General features: G+C 38.2%; 1 protein-coding gene across 16 annotated transcripts in view; it reads right to left on the minus strand.

Moving 5' to 3' along the window:
• Positions 1 to 14820, minus strand: part of SYNE1 (spectrin repeat containing nuclear envelope protein 1) — a 365857-nt gene that overhangs the window by 213030 nt on the left and 138007 nt on the right. For all 16 annotated transcript variants that reach the window (XM_064169493.1, XM_064169494.1, XM_064169498.1 and 13 more), the window contains 9 exons: positions 13880 to 14047; positions 12249 to 12425; positions 10863 to 11003; positions 9034 to 9194; positions 6143 to 6293; positions 2696 to 2923; positions 2103 to 2201; positions 289 to 476; positions 86 to 209 (listed from right to left, as the gene is read on the minus strand). In XM_064169493.1, coding sequence (XP_064025563.1) covers positions 86 to 209; positions 289 to 476; positions 2103 to 2201; positions 2696 to 2923; positions 6143 to 6293; positions 9034 to 9194; positions 10863 to 11003; positions 12249 to 12425; positions 13880 to 14047 — 1437 coding nt within the window. The remainder of the gene's footprint in view (positions 1 to 85; positions 210 to 288; positions 477 to 2102; positions 2202 to 2695; positions 2924 to 6142; positions 6294 to 9033; positions 9195 to 10862; positions 11004 to 12248; positions 12426 to 13879; positions 14048 to 14820) is intronic.

The following is a 14820-nucleotide window of genomic DNA, read 5'->3' on the forward strand; positions in this document are numbered from 1 at the left end:
GTCTATAATTGAGTGAGTCCATCTTTTAAGAGACACAGAAACACACCAGGAAATACAGTGGGACAATTTTTCTGTTGAAACATACCTGCAGTGATTGCAGTTCACCTTCCAGTTTAACTCTGTCAGCAGAAATATACTCCTCTGAAGGCCTGGCTGCAGCTTCACATCCCTCCAACCAGGTCAGGAAGGCAGATAACTCCTTCTCCTGCCTAGCAAAATCACAATGTAGTTAACTCAAGTCTTCCCCTTGGTCTCACAGAGTGACTACAGATGTGAGAGTCTACTTACTTCTGCCACTGAGCCAGGAGAGTCTCTAACATGGTCTGTTTCTCTTTAGCGTTTTTTAGCACCTTTTCATATTTCTGCTGTAAGGTTGCAACTTCTTGAGCAGCTTTTTCTTTGTTGGCCACCTTTCGAGCACAGGTTGAGAGAGAAGCCAGAGTGTTGTTCAGTTTTTCCACAGCATGACAAAGGTCCTAATGAACATGTCAGAGAAACAGAAGAGGCACACATAAACAACAGTTACGGTTACGATGGTGCAGAAAAGCCTGTACTTCTAGTCAAAGCTTACAGCAATGCTACATCCACCCGGTTATGAAGTCACTGCTTAGCTTATGGTTTGCTCAGAACAATCCCAGATACATGTCCCAGGTGTATCAACCAACAAGACTGTGGTGGGGAAAGCCTTTCTTAACAGAAATGTTAAAGAAAAGACTTCACCATCAGGGTTCAATCTGAATAAGCGACACAGCACCACAAAGCTCAAACTCACTAACCTCTAAGGCTTGCTCTAGTCTCTACACACACAATAAATGTGAAAGCTCACTCTGACATGTGAAGGCTGTCAGACTTGCAGGTCAGGTCATGACATGGGAGAGGTAGGGAATAGTTACTGTAAACTTCTGTCAGCATTAGCTTAGGGCCTTTTTCATAGAAGTGGCACCTGGCATTGACTAGACTTTCAGTACAGCATTTCCAGAAAGCCAGGAAACTCGTTCATTGGAAAGGCAGAGAAATGTGGCAGCACGTGTCAGGAAAACACAACACTCAATAAATCCTGGACCACTACAGTTCCAGCTGACAGGTGTCCAATAATAACAAGAGTAGTAATGGTTTAATTACAGTCACTAAAGAAATCATACAGAGGGGGAAATATGAACAAGCCACTGATGTTTAAATGATGATTAAAAAAAATACATTAAGGCGTTAAGGATCATCACAATCCTGTAGGCAGGACAAGAGTTTACAGTGACATACTCTATCTATAGAAATAAAATCTCCATATGTGAAATATGTTTTCTCAACAAATGTCTTTCTAGCAAGCAGGCCAGGTCTTCCTTGCATACAGCCTTTGAAAGTAGGTACCCTTAATCTCAGAAGATATCATATATACCCTATTGAGAGAAGAGTGTGACTAAGAGCTTTTGCAGTGCATTCTTAAGTAAAAAGATAATGATTGGTGTGTGAAGAACTCATCGTGAGCTTACAATCTCAGACAAAAATGTTACAAGTTCCTGAGAGATGAAATTCTTTGTAGCTTGAATACTAAGCCAATGTTGTTTATGTTGTGATGGCCCAACCCAAAAGTCAAAGCATTGGCAGGTTTGTGGCATCATAGACGAAAGCTTCTCAATTGAAACTCTTTTCACTCTCTGCACTTCCCCCCCCCCCCCCCCAAAAAAAAAAAACACCCAACCAAACTACTTCCAATGAGATTTACTTTTTGACATAATCACAGAGTTCTCTACACCAATAGCCAAGGTACATTAAAGTCTTTGAGGAAAAACGTCTAGCAGATGTGTTCCTTATTTACTAATTTTCATCGTGTTTTGAGTGCATAAAATTAAAACCAAGAACCTGAAGGACTAAATCCATACAAAAGTTTTTCCTTTCTCCACAGCGGGGAAAAGCTTCGCAAGCCTATCTGAAGTGGTGAGACTTATCTCGGGAATCCCGCTTAAGCCCTCCCTGGCCTCCTGTCTGCACCTGGGCTGTGCGGGGTCAGGCAGCCCCGGCGCGGAGCCTGCTGGCGCCTCCCTGCAGAGGTCAGTGCGGCACCGTGTCCCTGGCTCCGCGGCAGGAGTCTCCGGCCCCATGCTCACCGTGCAATCCTGAAGGGCTGCGTAAGTTGCTGCCGCTGAAGAGCAGGATGTGAGAGGCTCGCTTAGCTTAGCTTCAAATTCGGACACTGCCTGCTGCACCTATCAAGAGAAGGTAAACCAGAGAGTCTAAAACTCGCAGGAAATACATGAATGATGGTTTAAATAACACACTGTAAATACTTAGTGCCAACAGATTGTTATATCCTAACCCTTTCTAGTGCTGCGTGCCTCTTGAAATTAAAAGATGCCAACTGTACTCAGCTCCTTGTGACTGGGGCAGTAGTATTTGTTTTCCTTGTGACCTACTAATAATCCAAGATGGGTTTTTAAGAAGTGTTTATCAGAGACACAGGTGTGGTTTATTGCTGCAACATCCAGGAGAACGACTTAGGTTTTCCAAAAGACAGCACAATTTTAGTGTCTTTTAAAGTCAAAGCACAAATTCATGTTCAGAGCTCCTGCAATTACCTTAAAAATCTGCTCCTATGTTCTATTCCATCCTACTGTGCTATGCCTGTTGTATTCAGCTTGGGGAAAAACAAAGAGAAGTTCTACATATTGCTGCAAATGAGCCATTACATTGCACAGTCTACCTGCTTAAGGCTTTCTTCATATTTCTGCTGTGCTGATGCATTCCCTGTGATTGTTCCTTCCAGCCTCTGAGCATGATCTCTTAGCTCTTCCCAATACCTTTTGACTTGAGTCAGTTTGGCTTTAATACGTGCACATTCTCCAGAGGTAATACACTGGGAAAAAGACTTGGCTTCGTCCTCTAGTTTTGAGATTCCATCTATTTTACCATGTATTTCTTTATTGATAACCTAAAATGTAAAGTCACAGTAAATAAAGCACAATAGTTGTTCTTAATTATCTGAATAATATTTTCCACTTCATTCAGAGTTACTAACATTATTAATTAGATGAGTAACTAAGAGGAGAGTTCATTGGGCTCTTGAAATAACTAGTTACAAAACTCTTCAATATATGCCCTAAAATTTCTTCTCAAAATCAGTACTAGAAAAAGTTTTAAAACCAGTCTGCCCTAAATACAGTGCCTATGAAGGACAAACAGAATTGGCTGAAGTGCCTATTTTTGTAAGCAGACAAGATGGTTCATATTTTACCCTCTCTTATTTCACAGCAAATTAGCACACAATTGTCTTAAAGATCCAAAATAGAAGACAAAGAAAGTAAGTGTAAACCAGTATCGTTCAGAAGCCGAAGCCTAACAGTTGACTGTGTTTAGTAAATTTTTCAAGCACTTATAAAATAAAACCAAGAAAGAGTCTTTCAGTTTCTAATTTAGGATTCTACTGTATAATAAAGAACAAATTAGATGATGAGGGTGAATGTGCCCTTAGGTAAAGGATTAAATAAAGAACCCCATTACAGTATAAAAGAGAACCCACAAAACAAGAGTAATAACAGCCTTTGGGACTTTTCAGCTGTCTTTTGTGGCAATTAGTAAAGGCACAAAGACAAACTACCCCTGGCCTTACATTGCATCAGCTGCATGACAGCAACCAACAAGTGTTGTTTTGCACCCTTTTTATTGCAAATTGCAAGCAAACCTGAAACGTACAACAGTGAAATTACGGTGTTTCACATTCAGTGGCTGTTTATGCAGTAAGCAGCAGTGAACTTGGAAATAAGATTTGTTCTTTCCTGCTGGTGTAGCATGTGCATGGTGTTTGTCTTGGAAGTGGTGAAAATCAATCACTGAGAACTGAAAGAGCCAAGAGTGCTCTTTGAATGCAATAGCATTCTCAGGTATAAAAATGTTAAGCTACATATGCATACAGAGTTGGCCAAGGACGTTCCTGAAAATGCACTCACAAAACCATAACAAGTGCTGACTTTCTGCTACAACTGTGCTAAAAACATGGTACCTCTTCCTGCCGCGACACAGGCCAGGAGTGGCTTACTGCAACAGTCTAGAATTAGGAGGTTGACGGTACAGAAGAAAATGTCATGCTGTATTTTTATGCAATATATTCTGAATTAATTTGGACTATAAAAAACCTTTTTTGCATGAGAATACAGTGCTGAGAAAAAAAAATAATTCCTGGATTTGCAGCCCTGAAGCTGAAATGATCTGACAATGCAGCAGATACGAATGAGGCAGCGCTTTCCCTCTCCCACGCTACTCTGCTAAATTCACTCTTATATAAAAGAAGGTGGATAATTGAGGCCTTCAAACTCTCACTGAGTCTGCCACCAGTGGAAACTACTTGTGATAACTGTCATTCTGTTCCACAAGTAGCTGTTGAGAACTGTGTGGGTGAAAATCTGGCTCTGCTGAAGTCACTGGCGTTTTGCAATCTATGTCACCAAAAGCTGAGTATTGCTGCGTACGAGAATTACGTTCAGCTGACCCCAGGTTCAGCCAAAGATATCAGGGAACATACTACTTTTTATTCACTTGCCTCGTGTTGTGATATCCCTTACTAACATGTTGTCCTGGAAATTATGAACTGAGTATGCTGATTAGCATTGTGACATAGAATAACTCAGGAAACTTAGGAAAAAAATCACAGTATCACAGTATCAGCAGGGTTGGAAGAGACCTCACAGATCATCAAGTCCAACCCTTTACCACAGAGCTCAAGGCTAGACCATGGCACCAAGTGCCACGTCCAACCTTTCCACAAAATTCTTCAAAAACAGGCACACAGCAATGCTGCTGAAGACCTCTGGCTGTGTCCATGCACCAGAGGCCAGAGGACTCCCTTCATCTATCAGAGTTCATAAAGCTCATTTGTTCACCTGAGTTACAATGATGTACTCTAGCTTTCATCTGGTAGGGTTTTCTCTGCTTTACATCTGTTCACTCCAGAGATTTCCAAGCATTTCCTACTGACCATTTTCCTTCTCTCATGATATTTTAATGAGGAAGAATTGCAATGCAGTACAGAAATTACTGCTCCTCTGCATATATAGCAAGGAAATGAGCTTGAATGGGCTAGTACGGCCGAAGTTGGCTCCATTTAGACAGACAAGGACTGCCACAATGTAATGCATTACTAGTGTAACCTGCTGCACTTATTTTCTGTCTTAAGAGAGGAATTCTCTCCACTAAGTGCTGAAAAGCATGATGTGACATTGTATGCTAGGGGAGTAAGTGCATATATGGTATTTCACAAGGAAATGTTTTAGAATCGCCGTGGTGATGCATCAAGAACTCAAGCATTGCTTTATTCATCAGTGACGAAACCAAGAGTGTATTTATTTCATCTATGCAACGTTGTGATCATTTGGAAATAGTTAGTGTCAGTCTAGTCCGTGTTTGGAAGCAGCTGCACACCTTTGCACTTTCTGAAGAGAGCAAGTAGGTCACAGAAAGTGTCAGTAAGCACTGCATATTGAAACACTCTGTTCTCTCAGAAACATGCAGTCTCAGAGAAGGTACATTTTTATTCGTGGGAGGGTATGAAGTAGGCCTTTGAAATGCAATGCTTGGAGACAACATGCACCTCAGTCAGCAACAAGAAACTGAACCGCTGCATATCACGTCTACCAGAATGCACACAGATTTTGAGACAGTAGAAATAGAATAGCAATAAATAGTAAGTAGGTTTGCAAGCTACCCAGAGCAATGGTTTCTTTATTATTTTAGCATAAAAGTACATAAATCAAGTTATAACTTTAGCTTGTAAGATTTAAAACAAACTCTGTGTCCTCTAACGCACTGACACGTGTTTAAAAATAGAAATACCTTCTATTTATGTGGCTATTTTGAACACTGGGTGAGAGCACTCCAAAATATGTCTAAATTAAAAAAATATTTTTAGCCATACACACAAAGGCCAAAGGTTCCATATATGTAAACCAAGCACTGGGGGGTGGGGAGAAAGGCAGCCTATAATGATTTTGCTTTAGCTTATGTAAAAAATCTTACTACTTGGTATATTCATGTGCAAAGTATGACAGCATCCCATCATGGTAGTTCTGAAACATAAAATATTTGTTCTTCCATTTGGCCTCCAGCAAAACGACAGATAAATGGTCTTTTAATGCTAAATGTAACAAGAACTAATCACCTTGATTTGGCTGATCTGTATGTCCAAAGGAGATGATGATGTTTCCAAAGTTTCCAGTTCTTTTTCTTGTTCAGCTATCCAGATGGACAAAGCTTCAAAATTATTGCCAAACTGATCCCACTTGTTTTTCACCATTTCCATGCTTTTAATACTAAAATTGACCAAATTAATTAAAAAGAATAAACAGTTTAATATAATGAACCTGCCCATACTCTTGCTAGAATCAAAATTTAACCTAAGTAGTCTACAGGGGGGGTCATTTTAAAAACTTGAGTTTAGAGGACCAGGTTGTATACCTGAAGTAAACCTCGGTTCTCACTTGGACTGTACACCTAAATTCAAACAATCACCATTAGTCATAGTGGGGACATGGAGTGGTGAAACAGTACAGCTTCATGAATCATCTGTATGTCAAGAATCTTTTTACAGTGAGAAAGGAAAAGTGACACAACTATGATTTCTATGAAATATGGAAGATTGATTATATCAGATATCTAAAAACAGAGATAACTGAATGCATAGATATTAGTCATTTAGTCACTAGAACTGAAGTGTTAAATGCAGTGTGTTGTGGATGTACATGCATTTATCAATGCTTGACTGCTTGCTTTGAGTTTTTTAGAACAGCAATCTCCCCATTTTACAGGCAGTTTGCATTTTCTGAGGCAATGCTTTCATATCAAGCCAAAGAATCAATAACAGATGAGAGTCCACTGCCTCAGAGGTGACAAATTTGTATTCTCTGAAACACAGATTACAGGTATGTTAAACAGAGACAGATTATGACTGATTCTTGTATATCTTGGATAGCAAACAAAGCACTTTTTATCACAAGGAAAAAGCCTAAGGCCCCTATAATGCCTTCCAGTATACAAATTCCTGCTCTTTCAAAATCATTGTAAAGAAACTAAAGTTAATGCAAGCCCTACACAGTTTGCAAAATATGCACTTTCCATTTCACTGAAAATACTCAAATTTCCCCAGAAAAGTCTATTAAAAAATTCAAAAATACCTTTTCCTGCTAAATATAGTCTTAAAAACTATTTCATGGTAACAAGTTAATTTTTTCTCTCCATCGTTAAAGCAAGAGAAAGCTTTAAGAAAAGATCCAGTCTAAAATTAGGCTAAAATTTTTAAAGCTGATCTTATTTTTTCTTGTTTTCACAATGAAAAAAAAGAAATTAGCAATGCCAACAGCCATCTACTGATACAACTGTAAAATTCAAGTTATTTGTAGGAAAATGAAGTGCAAAAATATTTCATTTAAATCCAGCCTAAGAAAATAGAGATGGAAGTCAGAATCAAGGGACCAACAGCTGAAACCCTTTTGCCTTTGCATCTGCCTTCCTTACGACTGTAAGCAAGCCATAGGCTGTAAAGAATACAAGGCCATACAGCTATGCTCCTTGGAAAATGGATGTGCTAGGTTTGCTCTGCAGGGGACTCTAGAGAGCTGCTCAAACTTTCTCTTTCCTGTTCATTGGTGTAGTATGTACCTGTGTATTTGGAATGCCTTCCCTTTAAATTGCTTGGCCAAGAGTTTGACTGATGACACGAGCTCCATCGTAGCCCTTACACACCAAGTATATGCTCTGGAGATTCACTATAGAGAGCTGTACATATTTGCATGTTTTGCAGAAGGCATTTAGTTTTTATCTGTCACAGTACCACAAACATTTGGTATAATCCATACATTCATTCTATTTCATATCTACACTGAAAGAAGGTATCAAGGATGGCTTTCATCTGAAAACAGATGGCATTATAAAAAAGTGAATATTCACTGTTAGAAGAAAGAATTTCTTGAATTGAAAAATTACACTTGTTTTTCTCTCCAATATTAGAAAAAATCATGTCTAAAGTATTCAGCAGGGCACGGTAGAATCTGTCTGCAAATCACTGTAATGCCTCATACTGGACAAAGTGTTGTGTAAAAATATTAGACCACCAATAGTCAGAGAGTAACATCTGCTGCACAGGCTAATTGTTATGGGTTACAACTGTTCTTTTACATCTGGATGAAAATGGCTCCAAACTGGTGGCCTGATAATGGTCAACAGGAGCAAGAAACCAATAATGTGGGTATTGCCCTTTGCTCATGTTCAGATAAAGGGGTGGTACTTGCTTAAACTTAGAGAGCATATTATTCTACACAGCAATTCCAGTAAGACAACAGAATAGGCAGATACAGCCATGATTTCTGTAGTAGAACTAATATATGCAAAAAAACCCTAAGTTCATACATACATATAATTGTATGTTCAAATAGGTAAGAACAGCAGCAGCTGAAGTTGAAGCTGACTCGAGTTCAGTAATTAGTTACTGGAGAAAAAAAATTGGAATTTTAGCAAGTAGAAAAATCTATGAATATATACAGGACTCAACATTTTCAAGGAGTTTGAACTTTGAGTTTTTAAACAAAATTCAGCAAAAGTTGCCTGTATATGTTTTTGCAGCAGAAGCAGCTTTTGATACAGCCCATGAAATAAATTCTGGGCATTCAGATAAGATAAAGGCACTTCTTGACTTTCCTAAGGAGAAAGTGGTATACTGAAAACTGTGGCAAATATGGTAAATATGCTGTTCTTGTACTGAGAGTTTTCTTTCTAAAAGAGTCTAGTACCTAAAAACTGTGTTTTATTATCCCTTCTTCACAAGAATAGGACCTAAAGAGAAGTGACAGGTTAAATGCAGCTAAGTGCTTTGATAAACTATGTATTTAAAAAATGGTTTATTTGCACACAGTCTTTTGACATATTTGGTAATAGAACTTGGTTACTATGCCACAGTAAGCTGTGAATGACAGAACTGATGAGGCAACACAAGATGCTGACAAGGTCTGATACAATCGAATAGTGGAGAATAAATATTAGGGCTTGTTAAGAACATACTCTTCTTCAAGAGTAACTTCCACTTTTTTCACTTGTTCTTGGATTGACTTTGCCTGTTGCTGGAGGGACTGCTTGTTCTTTGAACCAAGCTGTATCTCAGAAGAACTCTTCACCAAATTCTCAGCCTGCATTGCCATTGCTTCAGTCTGTTTAGAAAGTTCCTGTAAGGATGCAAGACACATTAATACAACCATTAAAGAGTTTCATATAGATATGTAAAAAGTGTTTTTCCCCACTGTTTGTGAATGGAAATTGTATCTGTATCCCATATATAGAAACTGAATGCCTAAACAGATAAAACCAGCCTCTGAATAAAGTAATTTTCATGTTGCACTTCAGAAATCTTCATTTGAAGCAAACTAACTTAAATAAAAATGGAAACTCTATGTCCAAATGTTTTTAACTAAACCAATCAAAAGGTATTTTGTAGCTGCTCAAGAAATCCATGATTTGTGGAAGGTTATGTTAATCTTTACTTAATCTTTAAATCGGATCCTTTAGGGAGAGGATTTTGGACTATCTTGTAGTTTCTACTCTCACTTCATTCAGCAACTACTTCCCATCACAAACATTAAAGCCCACAAACCACAACAATGGATACTGAGCATATCTCAGGTTATGTTTACTTTAGTATTAGAGTCATAAAAGGGTATAAGGCCTGTGACAAAATGACAAATAGATTAAAATGTTCTGTTTAGCCTGGTTTTATGGACCCGAGGTGCATGTGGCAAGTAGTTTGCTACTTGTAGCTGACTCACAGTAGAACCTCTATTCCTCAGACAGTTCTTGTCTTTTAAACCATAAAGTATTCTAGAACTAAGAAATGTCTTTCTTTTCTTTCTCCCTTCCTTTCTTTCCAGTCCCTACTTACTTTGGAGGGTCATTCAAATTCAACTCTATATGTTATAGAGTGTCATTTAAATTATGGTTCTAGATTCAAAATAAGTTTAGATTTTACCTCTTACTTTCACCTTTGTGAACTTGTGCTCCCCTTGGTTCTCTCTTTTAGAGGGGAAAAAAAATAGTAAAAGTACTGAAAAGAAGTTGGTAACTTCCAGTTTTCTGGAGTCACTTGTAAATCAGAGAATTGGTTATACCAACCTTCCAAGGAGACTTTTTACACCATGGAAGTTTAGAGGAGTTTCAATCAATGTGCAGCACTTCAGAAAGCAAATTACTCCTATTTACTACTGCATCAGTATGTAAAAGGGGCTGGGATAGTTTTGCATTACCAAGGGCAAATGGCTTGTTATGGCTTGTGTTTGCATCGCAGAAGTCTCTCCCTTTCTACCCCAGGGACAGAAGAACACCAGTTGGCACAGTCCCCATAACCATGCCAAAGGGCACACTAGTGACGTTGATACGCCAGTGCTTGACACTGGCTGACTGGTATAGACGATTACTGGGCGTAAAATGGGAAGTCCTGGAAATCTTTTTAATGCATACATGTATTTCAGATGCAGATTTTGAGTAACTCATGAAACTGTCATCAAATGAGTTTTTACTTATATCAGCAACCATAACCACCAGTTATTTTGTGTAGCTATAAAGAGGTAGGCTGTAGCCCTCCAAGTACATATTATTTTGATCAGGGAAAAAAAAAGGAGAGATAAAGAAAAAAGACAAGAAGTATATTTTACAGTCTTAAATTGCAGTAAGTAAGTAGTATAACCATTGTGATTGGCAGTTTATGCAGTATCTAATCTGTATATGCAATTTGAACCAGCACTTCAGGAAAGCATGCTAAGATTGAAGATTGAATACACTCACTACATATTAATAAGCAAGGCAGGAAGAATCTCAGTTCCTGTATTTCACACAGTAAATACCTTTGTCTGCTCCAGTTCTGATGAGAGGCTCTCTAAACTGCTAAAGTTTAAGATACGTTCAAGTGCAGAGCTCGCTTGATTGAGATATTTTACTACTGTTTCTTTATCTCTTTCAAACTGCTCCCATTTATTTACTGTGACCTAGAAAAACAAGCAAACAAACCAACCCAAAACAGGAACATAAAAGCAAAAAGATTGAAAGAGAGAAAAAAAGAATATTGTTGTAAGTTACTGAAAAATGAGAGACTTGACATAAAACAATTTCTCCTGAAATGCCACTTGCAATACAGATAAAATTGCTTTGAACCAAATAAAAGAAAAGCTATCCCTTGAATTTTCAATTATTACTGCTGTGCTGTGCAAAAAAACCCAAACCCAACATTGTTCTCCAAGGTGACAGCAATATTTAAGTCTTGTATTTGGAAGTCCTATAAGAAGTATGAAGTAATACCTGATTGTGCTTATGGTGACAGGTAGTCAAAAACCATCAAAGGGATTTTCAAGATCTCTAATGAAATAGATTACAGTAAAATGGTAGAAGAAAATCCCTGCTCAGAGGAAACTTACACAGAAGAATCTTTTAATTCTTTTCTGATAATGCAGAATTTTGATTAACATACAACATTTCATTACCATTCACAAGACTTGCAAGGGTATAAACAAGTAGGTTTTTTATTCTGAAGCAAAGGTCAAGCTAAGACTTTGTGTAGGAGGTCTTTTAATTTTCAATAAGAAAATTTTACATTAAGAGGTTATTAGAGCTCTACTGATCATGCTTTTTATCTTGTGTTTTGTGTTTTACCACAGGAAACAGTTTGGATGAACTGTGGACAGCTGGATTACCATTCTGTTTAGAGAAGTGTAAAAGGCATCTCAGATGTGGGTGCAAGAATATATGAATTTCAGTCCCAGTTCAGTCAATAGTTACTTGTCAAATGGATTGTATCAAGTTGTATTTCTCTGTGACTTTTTTCTTCCTTCTTCAAATTTAGGATGATGGCATGTATTTCACACGGTAGTTGTAAGGATTAAATTTGCACAATGTCAGATGTTATTAATTTAATAGCCAGCCTAAGGACTCAACTCAAGGGCAATGTCATCTTTATTAACCAGGGGAGACAGCCCACCTAAAAATTAATTCACAGGTAAATTAAATTATTTATTATGAACTTTCAAACTCTTCCAAACAAAATATTATTTCTTTAATTAATAAAGCTATTCTTAAAGCTATTAATAAAGTTTTGATGGAACTACTGATCATGAAAACCCCAAGTAACAGGATGCACAGGTGGCTAAGTGAGCTCAGACCTTTTACATTAAAAAATGAGGTTTCTACTAAATTTTAGAAGTATGTGGGGTTTTTATTTATACTTGCAAAGAATGCACCTGCAGCTGCTCTTCACGTTTCTCCATGGTCTCCTGCATGTTCTCCAGCGTTCCTTCCAACTTCTGTAAATCCACCTGCATTGTGCTGGGCAGCCCACCTTCCATCTGCAGCTGTTTAGCTTGGGAGATCTGCTGCTGCACATGCTGCCTCTTTGCACGGAGTCTCCTCGTCCTTTGCTAAAAGGTTTCACCCAACAGGAATGATTAGACTTTAGAAACAGGCACAACAAAAACTCTTTCTGCTTTTGCAGGGGTCTGCAATGAGAGTCAACAAAGGTGTAACTGTCACCAGTATTCTTGAGAGTCTCAGGCACTTGTCAAGTATTAGGTCTTGGGCACCAAAATGTCTGTACACATTTTGTAGCATACAAATTGGAGAGAGAGTGGCAGTATGGCCATTTATCTGCTTCAGAAAGCAGAGTGGTTAAGCAGTAGCCACACAAGCATATATTCCTCATGACTGCCTGGAAGCATTCAGGTCCAGTCTGCACTGCTTGAGGCACAGTTGCTGGAGCTTCAGATGTACCAGAGCAATATATCAGCATTCATTAAAGAACAGTAACAGGACAGTTCAGTTCACAATTCTTTCCCCAGTGCATTTTGCTTTGTAGCACTGTGAGAAACTCCTCAGACTAAATCCTCTCTTCTTTCCCACTATGCTTGACCCACTGCAAGGTAAGGTCACAGTTCCTGTTCAATTCTACTCTTGGTATCTTGGGTCTTTGTCAAAGACTGTTTTAACAGACTGTATCAAAAGAAGAAGAGTTTGAGAACTGAAAGAGAAGCTTATTAATGCTACTATGTCTCTTATGACAGATAAGGAATGCAAAGTACTGGAAAAATATATATGAACCTTATCACATACAGCAGCTTTAACAAACACCAGATAGTTTAGGGACAAAGGTAAGACACAGTCTTACTGTCTGATCAGGCACTACATGACTGACCTTACAAACATTGATGTTAGTATAAAACACTTCTATTATGCCTAAACATAGACAGCAAATTATTTTTACTTTGCTTAGCTTTGAGCAGGCTTTGAAGTTAATTTCCCACATTTGGCCTTACAACCCATGACTCTTGCTGTATGTAACCTAAACGATTTGTCCTTTTTGCAGTCCACAGATGTTTTTATCTATTATAAGAGCATAAAAAGCCTCCTGTGCCACAGAATGGATGCTCATCTGCTACTGCAGTAGCTATCTGGAGGAGGAGATGAACCTAGAGGTACACATCTTCTCCAACAGTTAGAGGTGGGGCCACATCAAAGCTCCTGAAGCTGAGAATTTCCAAAACCAGGATCGGGTCCAATTTTCCATGGTCAAATCTGACACTCAAAAAAGTTAAAAAGAGAAAAACTACATGTTCACAGAATACACTAACTCAAAATTTTAAGAGCATGAAGCTTGTTTTTCAGGTGTTCTGTGCCCAAAAAATCCATTTGAAATAAAAGGGTTGACAATAAAAGCACAAAACCAAGCTCTTCAGGTGTTTTGTTTTGATCATAGGACATCAAAACTAGGCCATATAAGACTGTGTCAATTTATAAACTCTTTCAAGTTTAAATATGAAGAGTTACACTGATGGATACAACAATTGTTTTTAACTGAGTGAATGAGTAATTTCCTTACCTGATGATGTAGTAGTAGTTGCTGAGCTTGTAATAAGCTTTCTGTATCCAGGATCTTTTCAGCCTCTGCTTGGGCTTCTTTAGAGTTGCTGATTAATTCTTCAATTGCACTTTTCACTTCTTCTTTGTATTGGACACAGTCTCCAACAGTGCCTAAAGTCTTTTCAATCTACAATTACAGATAGTTTTAAATATTTCATGTTGAAAGGCACTGCTATACTTGAAAGGCACATTAATATGTGTGGCTTGTTTTTTTCTTTCCCCAAAAAAGCATGGTAAATTGTCTAAATTTAAACCATTTTTGTTCCCAGCATTCTTGTTACCTCTAGCTTCATATTGAAAGACTAGGATAGACTTAAAATTTGACCAAAGTTTTTTAGTCTTGTTTAGACATATGGAAAAAAACAGATCTGGGACAGCAACTTAATGGTTATCACTTAGAAAATACACACTGTCCTCAGCCTTGCAAGCTGACCCAGATTCCTAAACACTTGAGTTACCCAGATCACAAAAAAGCTTGCTACCTTCTGGACCTTCTAGAGCAATGTCCTGGTACATCACAGATGTATTAAAATCCTCTGTTATCCTGGTTTTATGGACCATCATACACATATGGCACGTAGCAAACTACTTGTAGCTGACTCACAGCAGCACCTCTTCCTCAGACAGTTCCTCTGTTATAAACCACAAAGTATTCTAGAACTAAGAAACATCTTTCCTTTCTTTCCCATTCATATTCACTTTGGAGGGTCATTCAGATTCAAGCTGTTCTCTTTCCTGTTGCAGAAATGTTTAGTCTTCACTCTCCAAAAAATTTTCCTGAGCTCTACAAATAGCCAATATTGTTTAAACAGCCTCATGCACCTGATCAGTAAGCTGTAAATTGAGCTGCAGAGACTATTCATACTGCTAAGAAACCAACAGTCTCTTAACTGTATTATA

Source organism: Pogoniulus pusillus, chromosome 31, assembly GCF_015220805.1.
Source record: "Pogoniulus pusillus isolate bPogPus1 chromosome 31, bPogPus1.pri, whole genome shotgun sequence".
NCBI lineage: Eukaryota > Metazoa > Chordata > Aves > Piciformes > Lybiidae > Pogoniulus > Pogoniulus pusillus.